This window comes from Chamaea fasciata, unplaced genomic scaffold, assembly GCF_029207755.1.
Source record: "Chamaea fasciata isolate MVZ Bird 193981 ecotype frontalis unplaced genomic scaffold, bChaFas1.0.hap1 SCAF_3, whole genome shotgun sequence".
Classification (NCBI taxonomy): Eukaryota; Metazoa; Chordata; class Aves; order Passeriformes; family Sylviidae; genus Chamaea; species Chamaea fasciata.
Genome location: NW_027094088.1, coordinates 40,297,379 through 40,324,906, shown reverse-complemented (window position 1 = coordinate 40,324,906; position 27,528 = coordinate 40,297,379). Strand labels below are relative to the sequence as shown.

The 27,528-nt window shown below is 36.1% G+C and overlaps 1 protein-coding gene across 20 annotated transcripts in view; it reads right to left on the bottom strand.

Moving 5' to 3' along the window:
• AFDN (afadin, adherens junction formation factor) overlaps window positions 1-27,528 on the bottom strand; it is a 114,877-nt gene that overhangs the window by 23,277 nt on the left and 64,072 nt on the right. For 12 of the 20 annotated variants that reach the window (XM_066178679.1, XM_066178681.1, XM_066178680.1 and 9 more), the window contains 8 exons: window positions 26,677-26,697; window positions 25,786-25,931; window positions 23,456-23,550; window positions 21,080-21,345; window positions 20,439-20,582; window positions 19,025-19,223; window positions 17,290-17,393; window positions 15,735-15,821 (listed from right to left, as the gene is read on the bottom strand). In XM_066178679.1, coding sequence (XP_066034776.1) covers window positions 15,735-15,821; window positions 17,290-17,393; window positions 19,025-19,223; window positions 20,439-20,582; window positions 21,080-21,345; window positions 23,456-23,550; window positions 25,786-25,931; window positions 26,677-26,697 — 1,062 coding nt within the window. The remainder of the gene's footprint in view (window positions 1-15,734; window positions 15,822-17,289; window positions 17,394-19,024; window positions 19,224-20,438; window positions 20,583-21,079; window positions 21,346-23,455; window positions 23,551-25,785; window positions 25,932-26,676; window positions 26,698-27,528) is intronic. The other 8 variants (XM_066178684.1, XM_066178686.1, XM_066178683.1 and 5 more) reach the window with 1 other exon arrangement.

Genomic DNA, 27,528 nt, shown 5'->3' with positions numbered 1-27,528 from the left:
ACCTCTTTGTATTAAGTTTTAAAGAGAGCACTGTACCCCAGTGAAACAAGGTAAATTGCAGATTACATGAAAAAGGAATAGAAATGTTTTTTACATTCATTAGGACTGTAAAGGAGCCAGTGTAAAGGAACAAAGAGTGCCTCTAGCTTTACATAAACAAGTAAAGCAGACATAAAGGTTGTAGAATTTACAGAGCCGATCTTTAAGTCTACTGCAAAACCATGCAATTTTGTTCATAAAACATCTTTCTCAAAAGTGTTCTGCTACATTTTGAAAGGACTGTTAACAATGAACTTATTGCAAGACAGATACCAACAGATACCAAGATACAAGAATGAAAGCATCTATGCAAGCCATGCTGTTGTGTCATCCACATGCTCCAATGTACAAGACACCACACAGATCAGTCCAAATGTTAGTATCACAAAACTTTAAACTGTCTCTTATAATGTAAGAATATCACTTCTCTTTTATCTACTATAGCAAATGGTGCTGTTTTACGCTGCAAGTCACTTAGAAAAGTGCTAGGTATGTTTTCAACAGAGCACAGACTTAATTGTATGATCATTTTTCTAATATAACCCCCCAGGTTGCTTTGATATTGAACAAACAGCTTCCTCCTTTTCTTCCCCTCCTCCGTTTCAACTCTTTTCTTTTGGCAGCAAACGCATGCATTGCTCCCACTGTTATAATAAAGTAAAATAAGAATCAAGGTGAAGATTATTTAAAAGCTAGTGTTACACAAACATGGTTTTCTAAACAAGTGAAAGACCTATTTTCATTAAGTCTTAGGTTAATCCCAACTATTTACACAAAAGCCGCAGAAAAATAATTCTGTCAAGTCTTATGATTCCAGATTAACATTCTATGCGTCCAAATTTTTCATAATAATTGCTTAATCCATACTTAGGGATAAAAAGGAAAAAATGCAAAAAATAACTGAAATACAGATACTTTCTTTGTCTAGAAAGAATACAAAGACAATTAAAAGAATTTAGTTCCTTTTTGATTTTTTAAAAGAGCTCGAAAGAAACACTGCCGCAGCTGCAGAATATTTAACTTTATACAAGAAAAACTGGCTAAAGCTATGAGAAACACAAGTTAGAAAACAGCTAGATAAATGTAACGGAAAATGATATCATGCTTCACAAATCACTTTTTCTTTCCCCCAAGTGACCCAGATGTACATGAGGAAGGATGATCTAGCTGAACACCTAGACTTCCAAGACGGACACCACAAGATCTTTTAGCAGGAATTCTTCAAGACTTCAAGGTGACACGCAATAAGAAAAAGCTTGTCCTTTTGTATTAATACTGGGTTCAATAATGGATCAAAAGTTGTTAGTTTTCACAAGGAATGGAAGCTTGCAGAGGAGCCCTAAATGAATGTGTTGCTCACCATGCTCATACATGTTCCAAAAAAAGGCAAACAATAACGTAACTAAATGTACTAAATAGAAGATTCCTCAAATAAGTCAAAACCAAAAGTTGGAGATGGATCACATGATGCTGAACACTGGAGCAGTAATGGGGTGAACATGTACTTCACTGGTTCAAATGTGAAGTAATGTTTCAACCTTCTAAGGTGCTGGTTCCCATCAGGGCACCGTTGGCAGAACCAGTTACCACCTTCCCTTGGTGGGAACTGAAAATTAAATTATAGCATTTGTACGTCCCTTCCTCTGCCTCCAGCCATTGAGTATACTGAAGGCAAGCTCCTTGAATTCCAAAGGGCAAAAGAATCAACAGCAGCTCACCCACCCACCCTTGCAGTTATAACCTCATGATCACATCTGTCATTGCAGGAACCAAACAGCAGCTTTTCTTGGTGGCCACACTGACCAAGGATAACCAGATTCCTCTGAAGCCACCCGGAACTGACAGCATTTTTATTAAGTCCTAACTTCAAAGGACGCTAGCAGGAATCTATTCCCCTTAGGTCCAGAAATTCAGACAAATATCTGTCTCACACAAAGATTAGGTAAAAACAAGCAACCTTTGGAAGAGCACTGCCACTTGAAACAGCGCACACTGTAATCACGCAAATTTGGTACTTGTGTAAATGCATCAGACACTATATTCACCCATATACATCACCTTTCTCATGCTTGATTATGACTCTTACTGCACATTAAAGGAAGTTGTAATCTTCCATATAAGCCTATGATACGTAGCTTATATTGCAGATAATGATAAAATAAATATTTTCAATTGTACAAATACCCATAGGAGTGGTTTCTAAACTGAAACCACTTTTCTTTCTTAACTCTTAAAATTTAGTCACTGATTTTAGAGCCATCTTATATCAGTTCAGAAATCTGGAAGTCAGCGGAACACAAAAGAACAAAGCAGAAACCACCATGGTCACTAAAAATCTGTAACGGTAACATTTACAAAACTGTTTAGAATTCTGATTATTCCCTTACAAAAAGACACTAACAGAACAATAAGGTTCAGGAGATAACAAGAATCATCAGAAACATGGAATACCTTTCTTAAGAGAACCAGCTAGGCAGACATGGGCTCCTCAGCTCAGCAACAATCAAGGAACTGAAGGCCAATGGGATTATGAGTTGCATTTGATAGAATTATTTATCATCTCTCTAATCAGCCAGTAGAAAATACTTTCTTACTTCTCCTATCATATCTAGCATATTTTAAATAGTAATACACAAACAAAATACAACAAACCTCCACCCTGCAAAACATTTTCCATAGGATTTCATAATTAAATTGGAAAACAGCCAGGAACAAGACTGCTGAAAGATGCTAAAGTGTAAACAGAATCTGAGACTCTCACTAGGGCACTTTGAGGCTTTAGAGAAAAAAACAAACAAACAAACAACATAACCTCCCCCAAACAGACACAATGCACTCTGAAATAACAGAAAGCTAGAAACCAGGATAAACCATAGAACAGTTTGGATTGAAAAGAACCTTAAAGACGATCTGGCTCCAACCCCCTCTGCACAGACAGGGACACCTTTCACTAGACCGGGTTGCTCAGAGCCCTGTTCAGCTTGGCCTTGAACACTTGGGGCATCCACCACTTACCTGAGTAAGCAGTTCTTAACCCTCACCACCCTCACAGTGAAGAATTTCATCTCATCATCTAATGATAGTCATTAGACCACTCTTTCGACTAATCTAAACTTACTCTTTTTCAGTTTAAAGTCATTCCCCCTTGTCTTGCCCTTCTAACAAGTCCCTCTGCAGCTGTCAGGCTCACCCCCTTTAGCTGCTAGAAGGCCACAATTAGGTTACTCTGGGGCTTTCTCTTCTGGCTGAACAATCCCAATTCCCCCAGCCTTTCCTCACAGGAGAGAAAGATCATACACTTGGTTTTGTTATGTTCTTTGGCTAAAGGCACCACAGCTGGCAGATACCGTATCAGTCAGATTTTTGCTCTAACTGCGTCTATACCCTAACCCTGACAATAATTCTTCATTATGACTCAAAGGAGCTGACATTCCACTCATTACTTCTTTTCCAATGTTTTTTATGATGTCTATACAGTTTGTCAATCTCCTTCCTGTTTTTTAAAGCAAGTTATGAGCAGATGTCTTAGCTCCAAGTCATCTTACTTAAATACTAAACTAATGCATTTTGAAAGCATGAAAATTATTTTAAAAAATCTGTTGAGATTACATTAAAAAAAAATCTTACCAGTTACCACATCTATTCATGTCTTATTAGAACCAGTGAGCTTCTCCTCTAATTCACATGTCATTTAACATGTTTCTAATGATATGCATGTGCTTTCACAAGCCTGGGAAGACTTCTCACTAAACACCCTTAAAATCAACCTTCCCTTCAACTTTTACCCTAAGCTTTACAGTAACTTGAATCCAAATTCCTAATTTCTGTTGAAACAGACTTGATTCTGCTTTGGTTCTACCTTCCAGCAGGATGCATTAGAAGGAAATATACAATTATTAGAAACACAAAAAGATTCTTAGTATGTAGCCACCCATACTAAACTCCAAAGTGAATAAAATTCTCATACATGTCACATGGGTTTTCCTGTTTTCATTTATTGACTTTACAATAAAACATTTCTTTGTGAACTACTTATTAAACTGCTTTCCTTTCAAAGGAATGCGAAGGTCAATGTAATTAAAACTATTCCCCCACAAATAAAACAGAGCAATAACGTGTGCATCAGTAACAAAAATATGATAAACCTTCTTTTCACTTCATTTTATTTTCTCCAGTCTTTAATACCAGAAACACATGTATCCATATGGCTTTTAGTCCAAACAGAAGAGCACAACTGTAAAGGAGTCAGATGACTGTGGAAACCAAGAATGCAGTAAGCATAAAGAGATGGCTTATCCCCTTTCCCCAAGATTAACATACTGAAACCTACAGCATATTTTCTCAAATATACATAACCAAATATAAAATCTCAAAAAGCTTTTAAAGTATTTTTCAAAAAATAATGTAAGATATTCTGTATTTTAAAAAGCCTCATCCACTGTACCACACTCTATATTGCTACCAATCTACCCATTTTCTTTCACACTTGATTCAACTTTTTTCTGCAGTCCTTGCAGAAAGTAAAAGATACACTTTGGAGGAAAAACTTGGGGAATCCTCCCCTTTAAGTAATAATTTAAGGAAAAAACACACTAAACTACTACTGCTGCTTCAGTTCACCTGGGTGACAATATTCCTGAAATGTCTGTAACACTACTCTGAAGACCTCTAAATTATATCTACGTTTACAATGCATAGCCAAAACAGAAGCCTAGGGGGAAAAGAGTTCTACAAAGAAGATATTAGCTGAACAGAATTCAACAAATAGTGAACTGGGGACTGAAGAAGGGAACAAGGTATTTAAAAATGCTGATACCTGAAGTACCTCAGACCGGGACTTCACTATGAGAAACATTCCCATTCTGTGTTTTTACAATTCAGTTAAATAATCAGTACACAAAAACCTTTATGCACAAATAAAGTGCATAAAGCAGAGAAAACTAGTTTGGATGCCAGCAGTGAAGCACTATTCACACATTCCAGGATTTTTAAAATACTATAATAATAAATTAATTACAGTGACAGTAGTAGTGCACTTATACAGAGTGTCAGGAAGAAACCCACCTGTCTGCTCCCATGTTGTCTCACACTTGGAGCTGTGCAGGCACTACTGTGTTGTGGCAGGTCCCATGCCAGACCTGGCTGGAGGTTCAGCTGATCCCAGTCTCCCGTTCCCCTCCTCCCAAATACAAGCTTTGTTTCCAACTTAATCAGCTTCCCTAAATTGTTTACAGCACATCATGACTGTTTGTAACAGTGCAAAAAAGGAGGTTGCTAGGAGGGGCCTAGATCATTAAGGGTGGTTTGATTCCATTACTTGGGGAATAATGTTATTTTCAACCCAACAACTTAAACCATTTGAAATTCCTAAATCCTACTATAGCTCACCTATTGACTCACTTTTCAAGCAGCTCTCTGTAGTGTCTGCAAAACAACTGTATTCTAGTGGGAGCTGTGCCCCAAAACAATTACAAAACAAACACCCACATACATGCAGGTTCCCACACAGAGAAGCAAACTACACAGTGGAAAGTGTCTTCATCTTAAGCTTTTGAAAGCCTGCATGGCAAACGCACTGAAAAGACACTTCCCAATTTTGTCAAGTCCCACCCATTCCCCTTCTAAATGTAAAAAAACAAATCCTAACTTTAGCAAGGGATGAAGATGAATGACTCATGTAAAACTGACGAAAATGCATTTTATGCGCATTTTATGCAATGCACTTTTACTCATGTAATTGCACAATGGGATAAAAATGTTGTTCCTGTCCCCTCTTTTATTCCAGAAAGCTTTATTAGGTCTCTGAGGCAAAACATGAAAAGATTCTTGAAAATAATCTTCTCCATGCTTGAGCTTATTCATCTTTAAGGTGCACAAAGCCAACATATTGGAGGAAACTGAGGCAAGCTATTAGATCCAGTACCCAAGATCAAGCCGCACATTTGCGTGAGATGCAATACCTGTATAAAGATTTTTTAATCATCTCACACTTATCTTAAGAAGTAATTAAATGTTTTAAAACAGCATAAGTTGAAAGATGTTAACACATTGCATTTGCAAGTTTGTCTTGCACCTGGAGTATGAGAATAATTAATCCTAAATTTGCTGTGGTTTACAGGTTAGAAATCTATTACAAAGGACAACTTTTCCATTTAACTGGAATTTTAATAACTGTATTTTTAGAAAATTTTCTAATCCTACTTGGGAGGTAAAAATAAACACAGGACACTTCTGCATACAGAAGTCTGTTTAGAATGGTAACTTGGGTCTTTACCTAAATGAAGAACAGGATGTATGGGAAAATGTTTAAGTGACCAAACTACCTTGTAAAACCTAAATAAACAAGGGGTCTTCCCTTACTAAGAACTAGAATAAAAGGAGATACAAGTCAAGAGGATAAATGAAAAACGGAGGTATGAAACACTATCAATAAATCCAGAGATTAAAACTCACCAGGAGTTCCATTTTTCTTAGCTCTACCTTTATTTCATCTATGTGCCCCCTTACAGGGTTTGACAATATTTAAAGTGGGACTGAAGGAAAATATGGAAGCTTTTAGAAAAGAGGAGTAGCTTTATTTTTTACAAGGCAGGCTACTTTGAAATAGTTCTTATCACAGAACAAAAACATGTTTAGAAAAATCTTACAAGATAGAGTCTAAAATTACAACCCTAAGGCTATAAATAAAATAAAAGACAAAGTAAAATAAAAAGCAAGGAAATAAAACACCAAGAGAGTTTACTAGGCATTTCGATGATGATGATGATTGTTGAGTTTCCCATCTGTACTGTTCATAGGCCATGAGTTGCAGAGTCCACACAAACCTAACTTCACCCAAAAATATGACCAAAGACTGTGGAGCAAAGAACCATTAACCAGCTGTAACTGCAGCAAGACCTTCCAGTTCTTTTTCCAAAAAACACTACTATTTATCTTGGAGATTAATGAATTCAGACAGACTGGAGCCAACAAAAAACCCATTAAAATCTAACAATTAAAGCTGAAATTAAAATCTCACCTGAGAGATTTCCAAGCCCCTCCTTGCTCTAAAAGGATTGTGCTCAAAATATTGCATTTGCTTAAAAATATCACTAAGAAAACTGTAGAAACAAAAGAGGCAGCATTAAAAAACACCCAGGCAAAACAAACCTTCACAGCCACTTCTATAGAGTATTCAGACTCTACAGAAGAAATGAAAAGAACAAGATAATGAAGAATGAAGAAAAGAACAAGATAAACTACAATATCTAAAAAAGAAACTGCTAGTCCTACATCAGGAGGATGTAAAATTAAGGATGTACCAAAGTTCCACAGTAACGTAATAATAAGCATGACATTTAATGAGAGTAGTTAAGGAGAAAAGATCTTATTGCTAGTGTTGCTATGTCACCAGATGAGTTTTATAAAACTTTCTTGTCAGTAACAGACACAGGAAACTCTGGCTCACATACATTCCATCAGCCATAAAATCAGAACACACCACATAGTGCAACTGTATGGAAAAGTCACAGTTTGACTAACAGGAATATCTAACAGACTTCTTAGTGGCAGCACCACAGCTATCCATGAGCTGGTGAGTCACCACAGAACCGTTAAAAGCAAGCAGAAGAAATTCTGCTTGCTCCTCCTTCCCATTTGGTGTTTGCCAGGACCAAAGCAGCTGTAAAGGCATGGTGAAAACAACAGCCAGCTCCTTCAAGTGAGAATCACCATGCACAGCTTCATTCCCAGGTGAGTCACCCATCCTATGACATGCTCATGGGGACCTGCCACCTTCAGAATGATGGCTTGGAGGTGCTGAGACACCACACAGCCCCACCAGTGTCCCAGTCTAAAGAATGAGAGGGAGTGAAGGTCCATCTGTTGACCAGGTGCTAACCTCAACAGCTGAACTACTACCATCCCCACAAATCATGCCCCACCCAGCATAGGTGGATCACAAACCAGCTGTACTTTCTGTGCGGTTAACAATATTCTTGCAGTTTTAGGAGACCTGTAAAATGACCTGGATTTCAATACCTATAATGAGAACTAGAACTACAGAAACTATTATAAAAACACTTTTCCAGTTGTTAAAAATAACAGTAGAACGGTATTACATAATTAAGGAAAAACTATGCATCTGAGGAGCAGATCTGCAGTACAGCAGCTAACCAAACCGGTGCAGCTCCAGGCAACTAACAGAAAGGTCTTGTCATTACTTGTTCTGAAGCCTCTTCTGCCCACACCCATTGAGCTTCATGTACTTTGTTTGTCACTGCCATAAAACTGGAGCATTGAACAGTTTCCAATGAAGACTGGCCAAATCACACCTGACTAAAAACATACCCTTCAATAACATTTTTGTAAAAAAATGTTAGATGTATTAAAAGCCAACTTTCATTTCCATAAAACGTCAATGTCTTCCTAATGACCTTTCAACATAGAAATGTACACTTCTGTCTGAAGTACATATAAATGCAAATGGTTTCACATTTCACATAAATAGTAAAACAAAAAAGTAGTCCTGAACTGAAAGTATCTTCACTCTCCAATTACACTTTGAATCCACAGAAGCGTCATACAGTCACCAACCTTTTCAAGTAATACTCCAATTAAGGTGGCTTCAGATACCAAGACTCTATGTCAAAACACTCCAGCAGTTCACACAAATCTTTTAAAATAAGTAATTTTCAAGATTTTCTTGGATTTTTAATATTTATGCAAATATGAAATAAGATTTTATTTTGATAATGTAGGTATCACATACATGTGTGCACACATACACAAATATACCTTACTAAAGGTATCTTGGATATCTCATAATGCTTTACAGCTGACAGTTTTCCCAAGTCAGCTAAGCTTCTATGGTATTTTGTAAAAATTAAACAGTTTAATACAGGATGAATCAACTGCAAATAAAATGTGTTTAAAGAAAATAGCATAGAAATGTAGCTTATCAAGCTTGATACCAGCCTGAAATCTTTTATCTGCCTACACCCAGAGTAGATTTGACTGATTTTTATCAAGGCTAATTCCTGATTCCAGATTCTTAAGCTTACACAGAAGATCTCTGCAAGTTGTAATAAACATCCTCCAAAGCAAATTTATGGAACATAATCAAGTCTCACTCTGACTGCCCTGACAAGTAATTAGTCTAGAAGCAATTAAATAACCCAAGCTTGTAAGCATTTTAAAAAATAACACTTTACTAAAATATGCAGCAAATTCACTCTCCAGGAAGCAAAAGCAAAGGTTTTTGACCACCCAAACACTCACATGCAAAAAGCTGCATGTGTTCTTTAGGATGTATCCGGATGAGTATATATTTTATCTACTTTAGGTACCAAACATAATAAGTCTAACACACACTGAACTACTTGCTGTGGGCCCAGAGTCAGGAGAAAGGCCAACTTTGTAGCTACTGGTCCCACCTCTAGCAAGGGCAATATCTCTGGGGAAAAAAAAAATCAGAAAACCCCCACTTTGTCAGAGAAAGGCCCGTGTTGCCTCAAGACCAATGCAGACACTTTGGAAATCTGTCATCATTACAGAAAATACTTTTCAAATATAGATGACGTGAACCAGCCTACTGTATCTAAAACTGATAGCTGTGACTACAGCTGCACTGAGTCATGTTGTACCCTGACTTAAAAAGAATTTTAAAACTGACCCATGCTCTACATACAACATACTTCTGCTTTCCCATCTCACATACTCCTCCATGTCGGGGGCTAAAACCCAAACGTTTCTGGAGCTAGACAAAGTACAAGTGGCAAAATATTTGCCCACAAGTGGGCAAAATATTTCCAATTAAACAAAACAAGTACTGTAAGTTCAAACTTTAGTGATAACCAACATTATTCAGCAGGTAAAGAAAAGCCTGTTAAGGCAACACCAGTAGTTTAAACCACTGAGGTGAATTAGTACTGAACCCTAAAAAAAAAAAAAACAAAAACAAAATCAACAAAAAAACACCTCCACAAAACAGTTTTAAATCTTATTACTGAAACATTTCAATTAATTTATGCTGGGAGGAAAACATGAATGCTGCCAGAAGATTTCATGCTGCCAAAAAATTTCCTTAAATACTTAGAAAACACAGTCACAGGAAGACTTCAAATACTGAGGTATCTAAAATCTTAAGACCTAGAACACATGTAAAAAGCTAACGAAGTAAAAAAAAAATCCTATCAACTGTCTACACTTGCAAACACAGGTTAGAGATCCACATTTGTATATTGTTACCAGTATAATTAACTATATAAGCATAATTTTCAATTTTTGGGGAAAAATAAATAAATGAATGTTTAAACCTGCTCCTTCTACATGGATCTCTTACAAGATATTTGTAGAAAAAGACCTTCAGAAAAATTTTACATTAAAATTGATATTTCTGTTAAGTCTCAAACCCTCCTTAAATTTAACATCTTGAACTGACTGCTAAATATAACAAGACAAACAATGGTTTACAAATTAATGCAACTTAGAATCATTTAACTTATCCTAAAGAACAAACAAGGTTGCCAAAAAATGCATATTATTTATGGGTAAGATGTTACATACTTATTTTTAGAACAGTAAGCCTGTTCCCTGTAGTATTTACTGCTGAACTGTCATACTCATGTTTAAAATGCTTCTATTAAAAAAAAAAATCACCTCTCATACTATTTCTGTAAGCACTACTTAGTCTGACTACCTGTTAAAAAAATCCTAGAAAATACACTCTGATTTATGTGCCACTGGGGCCATAAACATGTATTTTAAGGTCCTTGTATATATTTTTAAGTAACTTTTACTGTTTATACTACTAAAAGATGACTGGACAAGAAGTTGAAGTGTGCCATACTTTTAAGAACTAAATCACAATACAATAATGAATACAACCAGTATGCAAAGATTCATCAACAAAACTTGCTCATTCCTGCACAACATGGGAATCCTTTCTTTTGAGCAGTAGTGACCTAAACAGAATTTAAATGCCTCTCCTCTGCGAATGCATTGAATAAGATACCCTAACTGCAAAGAATTTGCATGTTCTGGTCTTTTCAGAAGAGTCTAGAGAGTATTAAAAATCTTACACTGCTTGGGACATCGATTTTAATTATTCTACTAAAATTCTATAAGAGGAAAACAGACTTTTAGAGGAACCTGGATTAAAGCCAACTAATATGACAAGTAAACAGATCACAGGTCATGCTATTCATGCTCTGGCACAGTAAAACAGGAGTTATCACACCTGAAACTTTAAATATTAATAGTCACTTCCACAAATTTCAGAAGTACATATGAAGAACAAGCTATAAAATTAGTTTTTCTTTCTAGATTTTAGAAAGTTAGCTACTGACATCTGACTATATTTAACTGCATGCTGTATTACACAGTTGCTACATGAACAAATAACTACTGGCAGGTTTAAACAGGCAAGAGAGCAGGAAAAAGTACAGGGATAGTAAAACTTCAGAGAAAAATAGTCCCAACAGAAACCTGAACGGACTTACCATGGATTCTGTTCTTCCAACAACAGAAAACCACATTTTGATCTCCGGGACTACAGATCCTTGAAAGAAAAAAAACAATTCTCCACTTCTCTTCCAGCCCTCAACAGCAACCACCAGCTCTAGTCTGCTGGATTTTCCAAGATACCCATCAAGATAACTCGGAGCTCGATGCTATGACACAGTGTAGCATTTATCAACACCAGCTATAACCAATACAATATTCAGACTCTTACGTAATCAGTTATGCTGTTCTGACTTCCATTTACTTTAGAGGCTTTATTAAACTCTGAAAACTGCTAGAAAAAAAACAAAAAGGGAGCCCTTTTGTACTAAAGACAAAAACCTCCAAATTAAACAGGAAGTAATGTGCTGGCCCACAGATGGCTAAGAAGTCACATGCAAAAGCCCCCAAAAAAGTGATATATTTTTAAAGTAAACTGCATGCACACGCAGCTTCCAAATCATCTGGATTTCATAAAAACTTAACCACAATGTGGTTGGGAGTCTGGCAGCTTTTAACATCAAAACATCTTTCAGGGTTAGAGCAACCAAAGTCTGCACAAAACCTCAAAAAGCAACACTGTTCTCCGTTCCCTATGCCCGACCACTCCTACCAACTACATTTCCATATACCTATTACAAAAGCTATTGCTAATAAAGATACAGAGTATTACTGTAAGAGAACATGCAATATCCACCAAAGAGCAGAAAAAGAAGTTATTCTTCTGGATCACATATGAAGCTATACAGTTTAATTTTAAATTTAAAAAAAAAATTGGTTTAAAGCATTCAGTTAAGAATTGCTGTTAGGTATTTTCCCAATTTATAAAAAAAAAACCAAAACAAAACCCAAACAAGCACAACACTGTTTGCACTGCTCTGGAAGCTAACAGCTGTTTCGTCAGTAAACTTGTTTTCCCTGCTAGGTTTGCATATAGCATATGCTCTTACTACATGTTTCTTCAGAGGGGCAAAGCGAACACCAAAGTGAGGTGAATTAGATGATTTTCTGCTCTCTCTGGCACTCCTGGCAGGCCTTTAAAACTTCTAATTAAATAAAATACAAGTAGCTGTGATTAGAAAGTGAAAGAAGTAATGCACTTAAACATATTACCTATCTCTAGGTGGGAAGAGGATCCAATACAGGATTCCTCAGGGACCTAACACTTTAATACACTGCTTGGCTCACCCTTTCAAGGTTTTGTTTTGGTTTTAATTACATTAATGTACAGATGTTTGCAATCACCTAGTATCACCAAGGTGATACTTCTATCATAAAAATAAGGAAGTGCACAGCATTTCATTGCAAGGTGCATCCCTTTTCTGCTTGTACAACCTTTGCTTCAATCCTTGTTTTTTGATTGCAGAAGAGGTGTAACAATCACTTGATAATTAGGAACATTTGATGTAAAGGTATTATATAAGGTATGATTTCTAATTTCGTCATTAGAAACTCTTAACTGGCACAGACTTTAAGCAAATAAAACCACAAAACTAGTAAAGTAAAAGAATTATTAGATTACAAGTTTTTAGATGTTTCCTCAGAGATGAGCACAGATTTACTAGGAAAGCACACATTTTTTTGCAATGGGTAGAAGGAAGAAAAGCAGTTCATTGGTACTATTTTTCCTTATGGTCTCCTGAGAATCTGCCCATTTTGTTCACCACTAGAATATCATCAAGCTGCACATCAACAAACTTTATCCAAAGTCTGTGACAAGTTTGAGAAGCCACGTAACACATAGCAAGAAAGGCAGGTCAGCACTGACATGCAAAGGTATTCTCACAACATGTTACTGAAAGCAAGTATTTTGTCACATCACAGGAAAAAAACGGTTTTCCTAACAAAAGCTAAAGAGATTCAGGTTTGTCCTTCACTGGTTGGAGCAGAGCCCATTGACCAGCTGCATTTTCTACTGCTACAGCCCTTTCAAAGCACTGTAGAAAAACAATAATTCAATAAACACAACTGGGTCAGCCATCAAACTGGGCACCTGTGCAGGGCAGCAGCAGCAAGGAATTTCCCAAAGTATGAGCTTTCATTTCTTCGATTTTATGAGCACTTAATAGCCAATCTTTTACTATTAGAAAGTTTATAAAAATCTGAATCTGTTCTCATACTTGCCTCTCCCTCTCATTTCAGGTATTCCATCCAGTTAATGTTTAGAAAATTTTTAAAAATAGTCTATTGGATTTCTTCCTGCATTTTCAAACTTAAAAATGAGAATTTTAACTTTTATACTACTAAAAGATACACTACTCGAGACATTGTAGAAAAAAAAGCTAGTAAATATCAACAATATAAGGAATAGAAAGAAAAAATCCACCAACCCTTGCTAGCTTCTCAGTCACACTCACTCAATTCTCTAAGCAGTTCTACTCCGACCAGATTGAGAAAATTAACATTTGTATATTCTTTGTATTCTTCTTTACTCTCTATTTTTAATGAAGCCTATTACAGGAAAAACATGCTGATAATTACTCACAGTAAGCAATTTTGAACCTCTTGAAAATAATCCTACTTAACTACTACAGCAACTTGCTTCAAACAATGAATACGATCATTTCTATCCAATGAACATCCTGATGACTTCATATTAAGCAGAAGTTTCTACTGTACATACACCAAAACTAAACCAATCTGTTTTCTTGCTTATTCCAGACCAAGATTTAAAACATAACTGTTTTTATATCAAAATTCCAATATTAGGGCAGCACACAGCAATAAGATGAAATACGACTGCCTGAACCCGTGTTTCTGCAACTGTGCAGATGAAAATGGTTCCTTCCATGACTGATCATGAAATGTATTAAATAACTTGTGAAAAACTTTCAGATCAAGATCATGCACTGACCAGTAGCACTCCTACACACTGCTAATGAAGCTAAATGCCATTTGTTAAATCAACATCTAGAAGCCAGCCAGCTCCAAGGAAAAAGGAAACTTTTCTCCCTGTAATATGCTGCTTCACTCTAGATGAGAAATTAGATTTCAGAGTAAAGTGAAAAAAAACCAACTTCCATGGCACATTTTGAAACATTCAACGGAAATGCAGGTGGCAGTCACAAGTCTGATACATATTTAATCCAGTGTCAAGACCAAGTATTTGCATCTCAAATTTTTAACCCACTCCACTAAAATCAGAGCAGAATACTGAGTTACATTTTTCAGATCCTGAACTGTTTCCTCAATAATTGCTGATTGTTTATCGCTATATACCTGACACCAGGGGTTCCTTTACAGATGTCAAAAATAATTCTTAAAAGCTGACACCATGCAAGATTACCATTTCAGTAACAGGCTATGAAATGAGTGAAGGTTGTAAAAAAACCCAAAAAAACCAAACAGTGTTGTTTAGAAGCAATTAACTATGTGAGGTAACTTAAAACAATCATGTTTTCAGCTCATGCACTGAGCGCCAAGGAGTGCCACAGTATTCTGAAGTTTCACGTACTACACAGTGAAGAGACATTAGGAAAGACTTGTTCCATCTATTGTACACCATGTAATTGTAACACAGACTTTTGAGTATCATTGTTGCATAATTTATAACAAGTTTTAAGCTCAAAAGATCATGTCTGCTATTTGATTCAGTTAATAAAGCAAAACCAACCAACTAGTGGAGTCTTCCATCTGGTGGCTGGAGCTGTACGTGCATTCTATACATTACTATGTAGCGCTACTAGCTACAGCACACACCCACAATTTTGGCTACTATGCTGTAGGTCTCTACTGCAAAGAAACAAAACTGAAGTCATTCTTGCACCTCTACAGTGTGCAAAAGAAAAGGTGTTGTCTTCACGGCACAAAGTATTCAAACTGTAATGCATACATTTGAGTTGTTTTGTTTATTCATCAATTAACCCACACACAGATTCTTTGTTTACTTCTTTACTTTCAGCAGAAGTGCTAGATACACCTGTTTATTAATTCTATTTAATAACACTGCTAATTTTCGGCGCTCAAAAAACTGAATAAACCTGTAGCAGAGGTTTGAATTGAAATGTCCTAATAATTATATGCATATTATGTTTTCATTTGTATTGCCCACATCTGTGTATTTTACAGAAACGTTCCCCAATCAGAATAAAAGCATGATCAACAGAATATGCACAACCAACTTAAGGGAAATAGACTTTTTCCATTAACATTTTCCACAGTAGGCTGATAAAAACAGAAGCTTTTTACAATAACACTTAAACTGACTTCCATACCTTGGCAGCAACAATGCTCAGTCCCATTCCATTTTGTTTTTTCAGTGTTACAGTGATAATTTCAGGTTCTTTTCTCAAAGGCTGAGCCTATCAAACAGAGAAGGGGAAAGAAGAAAAAATTCTAAAGATCATATTCACTGCCAGGCTAGGAAAGAAACTAAGCAAAAAAATTCATTACAAACTAAACTACTTTGTTAGAGCAGCAGGTCTCACATCCTAAATAATGTATCTGGTCTCTATTTGACATGTGGAATATCTAACATTTAATTACAAGATTTAATTAAAATGGATTCATATTAAGTACTACAACTGTGTTATATTACACTGCTGAAACTTTGAGGTCTGCTCATTGTTTTTCCTTCTTTAATTTAGTAAAGAGATTACTAATGAATCACAAATCAAAATGTAACAGGTCTATAAAATCGTAGTAACTTTCAACAAAAACTGAAGTTCAGACTCTATTACAGGCCCCTATTACAAAGGTGAGGGTGACCTACACAAAGAGCTCAATTTTTAGTGCTGCATCTAGAAGATATTATCTTTGCAGAATTATTAAGAAGGCAATTAATTTCAAAGGCAGAGTTAAAGCTTTGAAATATAAGTTCCAAAAAACTTCATTTCTGAATACTCTTGAATACAGCTGGAGTCCCCAGACATACTGAGTATATTTTGCTGGGTTTTTTTTGTCTTTCAACACTGCCAGTTCTTCAACTCAAAAAGTTGTCATCACACTCTTCATTAGCTGAAGCATGTCAATTGGAGCACATTAGCTTGTATTCATACTGAAATGTAACTGCAAGTTCCACAAGACCCATGACAAGTAAAAATATAAGCCAAGGAGAGTAATTAAAAAAAATATTAGTACTTTCTGATTAAGTATTAGAAATGCAAGTAGTTTTTAAGCTGAAAATACTAATTTAAAATATGACACTACTTATGTTTAGTTGCTCTAAAAATTATTTCATGTAAAGCCACCATCTTTCCAAAACCAAGCTGCTCTGCAACTTTGATATTCAAACAAACAAGCAGGAAAAGTCCACCACAAAACAAACAAACAAACCCTTAAAACAGAAAAGAAAAAATTCCTTACCTTGTGCTGCAGAGAGACCCTTTTTAGTAAATATAATGTAAAGGAAAACTAAAGATTTTTTTTTTTCCAGGAAAAAGCACCAGACTAGAACTTAATACTAAACATTTGGTTGGTACCTGCCAATTTATACATAAAAACAGCTTGCACTTCCATTCATAAGTTATTTATAGATCCATGTCCACATATATTTTTGCCTGTGTTTAGAAGATATTTCTTCACTGTTTATTTTCAAACTGGAGGAATATGATGAAGTATGCTTATGTGAAAATTATAATCATGCTACAGCCTAGAAAAACAGTGACTTAAAAAAATCACCAAACAGTTCCTTAAATGCACCAACTCACTGAGGAACTACATGTTTAACAATGAAGCCTGTTCTTCCTAATAAGGACTAAAACTGATCACATAAAGGTCAATGCCTTGCCAAGACTGCAGTCAGTAATTATTCACTGAAACACTACCTACCAGCTCAGCATTCTCATGGGACAGGTGACTTTCGTAATCTGCACCTTCAAAGTATATTGTCCACGTGCCTGGTGACCGCGGATGAGGTGTTAGTCTACAAAAACCTGGAAGAAAAAGTAACATTGATATAGTCATGGTATTTTCTCAAGGGACTAATTAAAATAAAATAGTATTCATCTTTTTATAGTAATTGATGTCTCAAATCCTGTATCTCAGATGCCTATATGGGTTTTGCTGCAATTCTATGCTATTACCTACGAAATCCTATAGTTCTATAGCTGTTGCTTCTGAGAAACATACTTATTCAAAAACATTGCAAGCTCATAGAAAACTCTGGGGCTGCAAAATACTGCTTTTACCAACCAGGTTCAGCAGAGACATGAAACACCAAATAATCTTTTAGAATACAAACTATCAGAACTCTGATTAGAATAGTGCTACTGAAATCTACTTTGCAGAGGGTCTAGTTAACCAGTATCAGCATAGATTTAGCAGAGGAGAAGCTTTGCATGCACTCATTATGGTTTCAAATGCAGCACTGCAATCAACGGTATTTCTTTTGCTTTACATTTTGTTATTTGAAAAATTCCTAAAATTCTGAAAAAGAAGCCACAGCAGTTTAGAAATATCCAACATTTTCTCCTAAATCAGGGATATTGAGAACACACATCACACAGAAATTATTAATCACTCCATCCAAATATATTATATTCTCCTCCTCATAAAGACCATTTTTCAGCAATTCAGTTTACACTGTTTCACACCACAAAGTCCCTCAGCATAATTTAAGGGATACCCAAAAAGTAAAACTTTGAACATATGCATTAAAAAAGCCTTACTTGTAATGAAAATACAGCCATTTGTATGGCAACTGAATTATACATACCAATTAAAGAATTTATTCTACTAGTCTCCCATAGTCTCAAAACTACATCCTCTGTTACTCACTGGACTTTCAAAACACCCTGTTTTTTACTTTTAAATGCAAGAATATAGTTTTTCTATAAACTAAGTCGGACGCAATAATTGCAAAGGTTCACTGCAGTATAGAGAGAGTCTGCTTTTTCAATAGTCTCCTTTGCTACAGCCTCTTATTTACCCTGACATTGCTGTACAACTTTTTTTAAACAACTGCTTTTAAGCAAAAAATTAAGAAATTCTAATAAAATTGAGTAGCACCAAATAAAGATGATAACATCTTCGTTTACTGTAAATGCTCAGACAGACCCCCTGCTTTACTTTTGCGAGTTTAAGTCAATTTCATGCAACCACAGGATCTACTCGGCATCTGAAATTCTGCTGGACGACAAATGCCCAAACCAAAAGTTCTTACACTGATCAACAGTGAAAGAACTATTTTAAGCTCATGCTGGTTTTAAATGTTACATGGAAGCAGCTGATGAGTAAAAAAAATAATTGATTTTAGCTATTCATTTCACATTAATTTTAAAAATCAAAAGTTTTGGAGCAAAGGCAAAACAACGTTTCAGCAGGCACGAGTAACTCAGCACTGCTTACTTAGAACCTTGAAAACTGAAAGAAAGGGATAGGGAGAAAGGGTAAGAATTAAAAAAGCTTTAATAATTTTAACGGCTTGCATAAGCAAGCACTTGAAGACCATAGTATAAAAAAGACTGAATCATACACAAAGAAAAAGTGGCTTACACTTAACTAAAACATATTCTACATTCTGTGTTTGCTACACCGACCATTGTAGAACAACTAAAGAACTAACCTCTTTGACAGAGTGGATCTAAAAATTCTTGTAAACCACTTGGAACATTTCTGACAACATCACAGGAATAGCCATCTTCTGGTAAAAGAAAAGGTAGCTGTAAGTCAGGATCCTCTTCCAGCTGGACTTCTCGGCCATCGCTGCGAGCAAGTTCATCAGCCGTATTTTCTGCAACAGTTACTACATTCTCTATCAACTCCTGGACAGAAGGCAGAAATACATCGTTACGAAAAAGGGATAATTTGAAAACTTTTTTTAAAAACCTTACATTAAGAAGATGCTAAGATTGCATGAAAAATCAATTTGAAAAATAAATTACCAGATATAAAACTTCTTTGGCTCTGTTATGTAGAGTCAGTACACTGCATTGCTTTATTTTATAAAATCCCATAGATAACAGTATTAGCAAATGTGACAGACGTTCTTATTTTTACTTCAGTACTTTCCAAACTTGCAGTGCATGTTTTTAATATAGTAATAATAATAATAATAAACCAAGCAACAATGGATTATTATTATTATTATTATTGTACAATACTACCTATGTGTAAACAGGTAATATAGGTTATGTTCTTCATCAAAAGACTTTGTAGTTTGGTAGCCAATACATAAATACATCTCCAACCTACAAGTCCTTTTTCCCATTCCCTCAACACATTTTGAGCTGTAGTATCAGTGCTTCTGACTTAATAAACAAATATATCCAAAGTTAATAAAAGATGGACTTTGCAAACAATGCATTCAGCTATATAAATATTAATAAATATTAGACTGCCTCTGCCTTTCCGTTCTGTTTGATATCATTGAACTATCAAAGTTTACCTGAAGACTGTTTTTTACAATTCTGCAAGAAACACAGCTGTCTTTTGAATTTTGCCATGGATAAAACTTAGTCGTTGTAAACATCAACATCAAACTACAGTCCCAAAAGCAACATTATACATATACACATTCATTTGTTTGTTTATTTATTTATTTCAGGTATTAATATGTTAATCAAAGGACAATCTGTCTACAGCTTGTATGAAGGGATTCAAAATCCCTGGATATTTACATCCTACATGTCTAGAAGTGCAGTGTTTCTGAAGCTTTCCTTTGATTTCTACAAATTATCAAATTTTGTTCCTTCTGGTTACACACAGAACCAGATTTTAGCGGTGCTCTGTTCTCTCTTCTAGCACCTTTCTGTATTTCATGACAAATGGTGTAAGATGCAGTGACACCTCTCTGAATATGTGCAAAATGGAATGGTACCTTCCTTTCCAACTCAGTGCAAGAGATTCTTGTTAACACCTTGCTTGAATCAGTGAAGTATATGCACCAAAGATAAGACAGCTATTTACAGCTGGTGGTGTTTTTTTTTTTTTATCTCAGGTAAGTTAAAACTGCTCAATGAGTGATAGAAGAGACTTACTGTTGGGATGAGTGGTTCATCTGGAGCACAGTGATAATTCTGCAACAAAGCTTGTAGCTGCAGAGAATTCAGCTTAAAGCAAGTACTGTTAATATTTGGAACATCTGCATGTGAGTATTTGTCCATGGTAAGCAATGTGGTTGCCTAGAGGGGAGAAAAAAGTCCCAGATGACAAATTCAAACCAGAATAAAACCTTAAGCCTTGTGTCTAAATGTTCTTTAGATAAGAGACAGGAAAAGAGAAAGCAAGAAGACAGATTTGTAAGAGAAGCAACATAAATAGCCACCCAAACAAACACTAAACACATCTCCTGTACCAAAAGATGAATTAATACTAAGTCTGTCATAAATGAAGCATATCAATTTTTCAGCTACTCTTCCTGTCTGTTCCGTATAGTTACAGCTCAATCTTACAAATAGAAATTTAACAGCCATGTTCACTATTAATTTCACTCACTACTTAAACATTAACATTACTGAAAACGTGTTTTGTGTCTTTACCTCAAAGCTACCACAGCATTCCAGGACTGATTCACACAAGCTGTACTTGTCCACATGCTATTTTTTACCAACACAGCATAGGCAAATATTCTCTTTGAATATACAAATATGTGAGAAGTGTTAATCACAAGTACACTCACCTGTACTATTCTGCTCAGGTGGCAATCAGCAGCCAATTCTAAACCTTGTTTTTCTGCCCAGGCTTCAATGTGACCGAGCTGCTGGCGAACGATAGCTCCCCAGTAATGTGAACATAACCCTGAATCTGGGGCTGTAACTAATCTGTTAAAAAGCCACATGTTGATAAAATGAAACAGCTGAGAGAAGAGCTGTATGGTGAGAGCAGCATTCACTCTGCATCGCCGCAACAGGGACATGGCTCCAGTCAAGGTATGCAGCACATCATCTACAGAGATAAAACAAAAAGTCACTCGTGTTCACAAACTGCAGGGGTACACCCGGTTTAAGCAATAACACAAAGACACTAAAATCAGGCTGGAGAATGCTAGGTGGAACCTACATGTATTTAAGTTACACAGAATGTGTTTCAGAAATACATTTACTGCTCCATGATTTTAAAGATAGAGCAACATTAAAGGCTAGGTGAAACGTAACCCCCGAAATGAAAATAAATTCTTGGGGAAAATATTTATCATACAAGTAGATAACTGGCTATACCTGACATTTAAATCACATCTTCACTTTAGTAAACTGATTTTTCTATTAGTTCTTCTAACAAGTTGCAACCTCCATATTCTACTGTTTCAAATGCATATTCCACTTATTCCACAGCTTCTTCTAAGTATCAAATTCTACTCAGAAATTTCAGCAGAAGTTATTTGCATTGTATGATGCACTTAAACTATAGAATGCACCTTCTGTTTACACATCAAATCTTTAAAACGTTGTTCAAACTCACATTTTCCAATTACTCCATTGCAGTGTTACCTAACAAGCAACAGGGACTTCTATTAGCGTCACCAAGAGCAAACACCCACATAAGCTTCCTAGTGGAAGCAACACATTTATCTCCAGGTCTTCTTTAAATACTTTTAATCAGAAATCTCTTTTGAAGAGAACATTAGTTTTTTTTAGATTTGAAACTCAGGATTGTGACTGAAAAAAATATCTGTACGTTTTAAGAAATCTATAAGGCAGCTCAAAAATAACTGAAGTAAGAATAGCATCTGCTTTTATTCCCAGAAAACTATCAGGTTGAAATAAAGTATCTGGGTTTAAATACTACAGAAGTCTTTAAACCCAGAAAAGTATCAGTTTGCTACATTTTCTGGGTTTGTGTCCCCAGACGTACTCTCACAGTACAGGGCATTACAAACATAGCAGTGCATCTTCAGTCTTCCTTAAAGGCTCAATGCAGGAGAAAAAGCAGGAACAGACAGCTTAATACATAAAGTACCAGAAAGTATCTATGAAATTTGTATAAATATTCTTCATAGTTCAACAGAATGCTCTATTTAATTGTTCTGCAGATCACTTTTCCTTCAATTATTGAGGCATTAGAAGTCTGAGCACAGACACAGGGTGATAGCACACATTGCGCAGGGTGCTCTGGTAGACAGGAAGAGCCCAGAAAGGTTCATTCCCGTGAAGCAAGCATTATGTTTCAAGCATCATGGCAGGGAACCCTGGCAGGAATTTACACTGCCAGTCAGCCTGACCCTAGTAGCTGGGAGGCTCTTGATCAGGTTCTCCCACAACCTCTCTACAGCCAAACTGCCAAGGTGAGGACTGAAAAAACTGAGAGCAATACATGGAGAGTATTTGTTGGACCATAGGACTTGGTGGATTTGCAGATACAGCGTCCAGTTGGCAATCACGGATTAGTGATTTCTCTCGTGTTTTGAGGTGAGGTTGTTTAATTAATGACTTTAATTAATGATCTGAGGAATCTGATGGAGCACATTCACAAGTGCAAGTTCACAGGTTACACCAAGAGGGGGGCAAAATACTGATACACTAAAGAGCAGCAGTATTTTCCAGAAGGTCCTCAGTAGGCTGGAGAAACGGGCTGACAAGGACTTCATGAAGGTCAAAGGCAACTGCCAAGTCCTGCACGTGGGACAGAGTAAGTCTGGGCAACAGCACAGTACAGGTGCCACCTGGACAGAAAGCAACCCTGATCGAAATTATGGGGAGATCCTAGTAAACATCAAGTTGAATGGGATTGAACAGTGTGTCGTTGCTTGAAAGGTATCCATGCTGCTTAGTCAGCAGCAGTGCAGCTAGCAGGAGAGAGGGAAGCATCCCTTCCTATGCATTCAGCATTGCGACACTGCATCTGGAGCACAGCATCCAGTTTCAGAATCCCCATCACAAGGATACAGATTTAAGTGACTCAAACTCAGCAGAGAGCTAAATCATCCATACAAGATTGATCCAAATAATTCTCAGGGGTTAAGGTAACTGGTAAATGTAGTACCACTAGTAATACATAGACTTTTTTTCTTAAAAATTAATGGTACGGTTTAGAAGACACTACGATCAAGTAGCCTAACCTATTTTAGGCCTCTGAGGATTATTTTCTTCTGGATCATCAAGGAATGCTGGCATGTAGTTATTAAGTTCTGACTGCAGACAATGAACCAGGTACCTGGAAGGGAATGGAAAAAGGTGAATTTTAAATCTTCCATGTGTTTATTACAAATGGTTCTAAAGAAAAGAGTTTTTCAAATTACAAGATTCTTGAAATTTTTGTGTTATGAAAATGATTATAGGAAACCCAGTAATACTTTTTTAAAGGCCTGAGAGACCAATTTTCCCATGAATTTCCTGAAAACATAGGACAAAGAATTAGGTTGACGGGCAACAAGCACAAAGCATTTACATGCAATATTACTACCACACCGGTAAGAGACAGTCACATGCTACATGTAGAGGTGCTGTCAGGCCAATCTTGGGCTCCATAAGTTTTCAAGAATATTTTTTTCCAAACAGATATAAACTTTTTTTTGTCTTAAAATCTCGCAAGAGTAATACTTAAAAAAAAAATCACGTTGTGACGCAACACACCAAATCTTGAAATGGTCCTACGGCTTTCTGTGAGAAATTTTTTTGATTCTTTTATTTCTCTTACCTTTAACTACCCCGAAATGAAAATTTTAGTATCCTCTCTCTTCAAATAATTAAACATTATCTTTAACTTTGTTTTTGCTAATATATTTTCTGTTAAGAACTGAACTGAAACTCAAAAGGAATCAGACTGTAAACACATGTATACAAGAAAATATTTCATGGCTTTCTAAAACTCTCCCTTCGTTTCACTGGAAACATTTTTCATGAAATACCCACTATTGCTAGAAATTAAACCCATGGTAATTTCAACAAGTCCTGGAGTATGCCAGTTACCATCAAGTGACATTTTCACAGCAGACTTCTTTCTGTTCAAGCTTCAGTTGTGCTTTTTTATTTGCCTTCTAAGTATATATTCCAGGGGTCTCCAGAAGTTTAATACATGCATTTGGAATCTGCCATGTTACACTATACTTAGGGAAAATCCACACAGGTAAAATTCTAGAATAATTTTGCATCCAGACTGCTCATAATCTATATAGAGAGATACAGTACCATGCCTTCCTAGCCACAGCAATATTCTGTCTTTGATGACTACCTGGCCAATTAAACTAGCAGGAAGTTATTTTAAGACACCGACTCAAGACACTGAGCTGTGGCAAAAGGCACAGCTTCATTAACAGCTAATGATTTAGAGATGCAATAAAAATTGAAATACTTTCTCAAAATAGCTAATTGCTATACCCTACTTGCCAAAAATTTACCAGCAGAAAAAAAAAAAAGAATCTGTGGGAATCCATACAAAGGGGTCTGGTGCTCCCCTGAAACCTTTTGAAAGCTCAGAAAGCAATGACAAGGTTTCAAAAACTACACATATTGCTCTTGTGAGAAACACAGCCCCTCAAAGCTAAACCATGGTTGGGTCTTCCAGTCCTGCCACAGTATAAAAAGGGCGCACAATACAGTATTTCATATTACAGAAAAATGAAAATATTGTATTTAAAATAATCATTCTACAAATGGGAGTAGGCTGGGTCTAAGTCCCCCAAGGTACACTGGGACTTCTCCAAATACTAGTTTCTGATTTTCAAACTTGTTGAGAAATACTTGTTCAGTAGTGGTTCAGAGAAGAGGAAAAAAATCTGGATATGAACAAAAATTAGCCTTTCTTTTTGATTAATGCTGTGCTCAGCCAATATTGTTATCTTTATTCAAGGACACTTTCCTCTGAGTGCTTCCCTTCCCATTTTGATATTTCATTCAATTCTTTTCTTTAATTACTATTGTAATTGCCTGAGCTGAGACGTATAGCTTGATTTTTACTCCAAGCCAAAAACTGTCCTTCCTTTTTTAGGTAAATCTGTGCAAAAAAACCACTCTTTAAATTGCTATTTATGAGAATCATGAAAGTAGATTATATTTAAAAGCCCTTAAAAAGCGTAAGATTCATTACTTTGAAGACCCAGGATTTTACATGCTAACAGCAAAACTAACCTTTCCTCACAGTTTCACATTTAGGAGAAAGCAATCAACACAAACTAAATTTCCCTAAAATTTTCACTGGCAGCTCTACTACCAAGAGATCATCTAACAGACGAAACTCTTGCACAACTCAGTGATCCATATTCACAAAACAGGGCATCTGTCTTAAGAAGTAAGTCTAGGCCATTCTTTTAAGTTTTCCCCTCAGATATTTAACAATACATACACAAAGGACATTATTGCAACATCTAAAATTTGGCAGAAATGTGAAGTTGTTCTATAAATCACAGAAACAGAGAAAATGGTAATTTAAACAGAAGTTTGATAGCCTTACTTGAATGCCATTTGAACCAAGTGTGCCAAAACATCTTGTGCATCCACAGTAATTCGGCTAAGATCTCTGTCTTGCTTTATGAAATTAAGTAGTTCAGATGCATTTGCCATCCAAAAGGCAAGGGCCCCAGCAATATTCTTCTGTTTCTGCAAGTGGAAAGAAGCAAGAAATAATACAGGGAAATAATTTTCTGATAAAGCATGGCAGCTTAAAAAGACTCCAAAAGATAGACCAGTACCTCTTCCCATTTCACCAAACATCTCTCAGATACCAGATATTTGCAAAATGTTTGTACGTAATACCGCAATTGCCGTAACTACTGAGTTCAATTTTAACATGTTCACTGAACACATGAAATGCTAACAAATTGCCAATAGCCATATCAATGAAAGCCACAGTGTAAGCATCTCATTACACAGTGCTAAGAGCTTAGCAGATGCAGTATCTGGTAATCTGTGCACTTTTAAAAGCGCATATTCACTACTGCCCACTGCCACGCTGATACTGCGCTCACTGGCTTTGATACCATGTGATTCAGTATCAAGTACTGATCTATCTCACCATCTCCCGACCACAAATGCCAGGCCAGGCAACCTCAGATGAAATCCAAAGAATAGGAACCACAGAAAACAAAAAAAGAAAATAAAGGGAAGAAAAAAGAACTTTGGTCATTTCATATCCACATTGAAGTGCGTTAAGCAGAAATTATGGAATGCCGTAAAAGTTGCAAAGTCAAAAAAGGATTTTAGTACTGCATGTTCCAGTTGCTGAATGAGTGTTATGAACTGTTCAAGTCCAGCTGTTTGAGTATTGTATTTTGATATGGAAGCAGCATGAGAAACTGAGCTAAGCCAACATAGCTAGGATCAGTTCCCAGCAAATATATCCTACCTGATCAACCTGGTCTACCTCCTGGAGAAAAACGGACGAAGGAAATCAAACAGAATAGAAGAAAGAAACTTGTGAACAATCATGAAAGCTTCAGAAATCAAACACTAAATATGAAGGTACAACACATGTTCACAGTTATACACAGATGCATTAATCAGTAGCTACGATGTAACTGAGCTCCTTCTAAAAAGTTAATTATTTTAATAGGACCAGTAGCACAACAGCTACGAACTGAAGTGCCTACATGTCATGATTCATTCAAGGAATTAATGCCTTAATCTAGTTGCCATCCCAGACTGGTTATTCCATGCTCAGTGTGCCAGAAAAACCTTGCAAAAATTTTTGCAGGCAATGGGGTAACTAGCCATCCAAACAAGATCCTGGGAGCCATTTTCCCACACTGCTGCAATAGAGACAATACACAAACACACACAAAGAGGGAACAGAAACTCCCCATCCAAAAAGAAAAAAAAAAAAAACCAAACCAACAACCAAACAACAACATTCAAAAGCAAACAAAATACACAGAACACCTAGGACAGATTTAATACATAACTTTTCAATTTAAGAACAAAAAGATTGTTTGAAACAACAGAAAGAGTCAAATTAAATACCACACTAAGTTTCTTAAATGTTAGTAAATATAAAGCTACACTGAGTTAAAAGAAAAAAAAGAACCCACCAGATGTTTGTCTAATTATTTAGAACTGAGCTCTTAATTATTTTTTGCTCTCTGTTCAGATCACTCTCCCCTACCTGCAATACAGTGAGCTTAGATGCAAATATTTGAGGTGCTACTATTTTAATTTTAGTTAGAGCTCAAAACGCCAAATTGCTGCTTGTTTCCTCCCC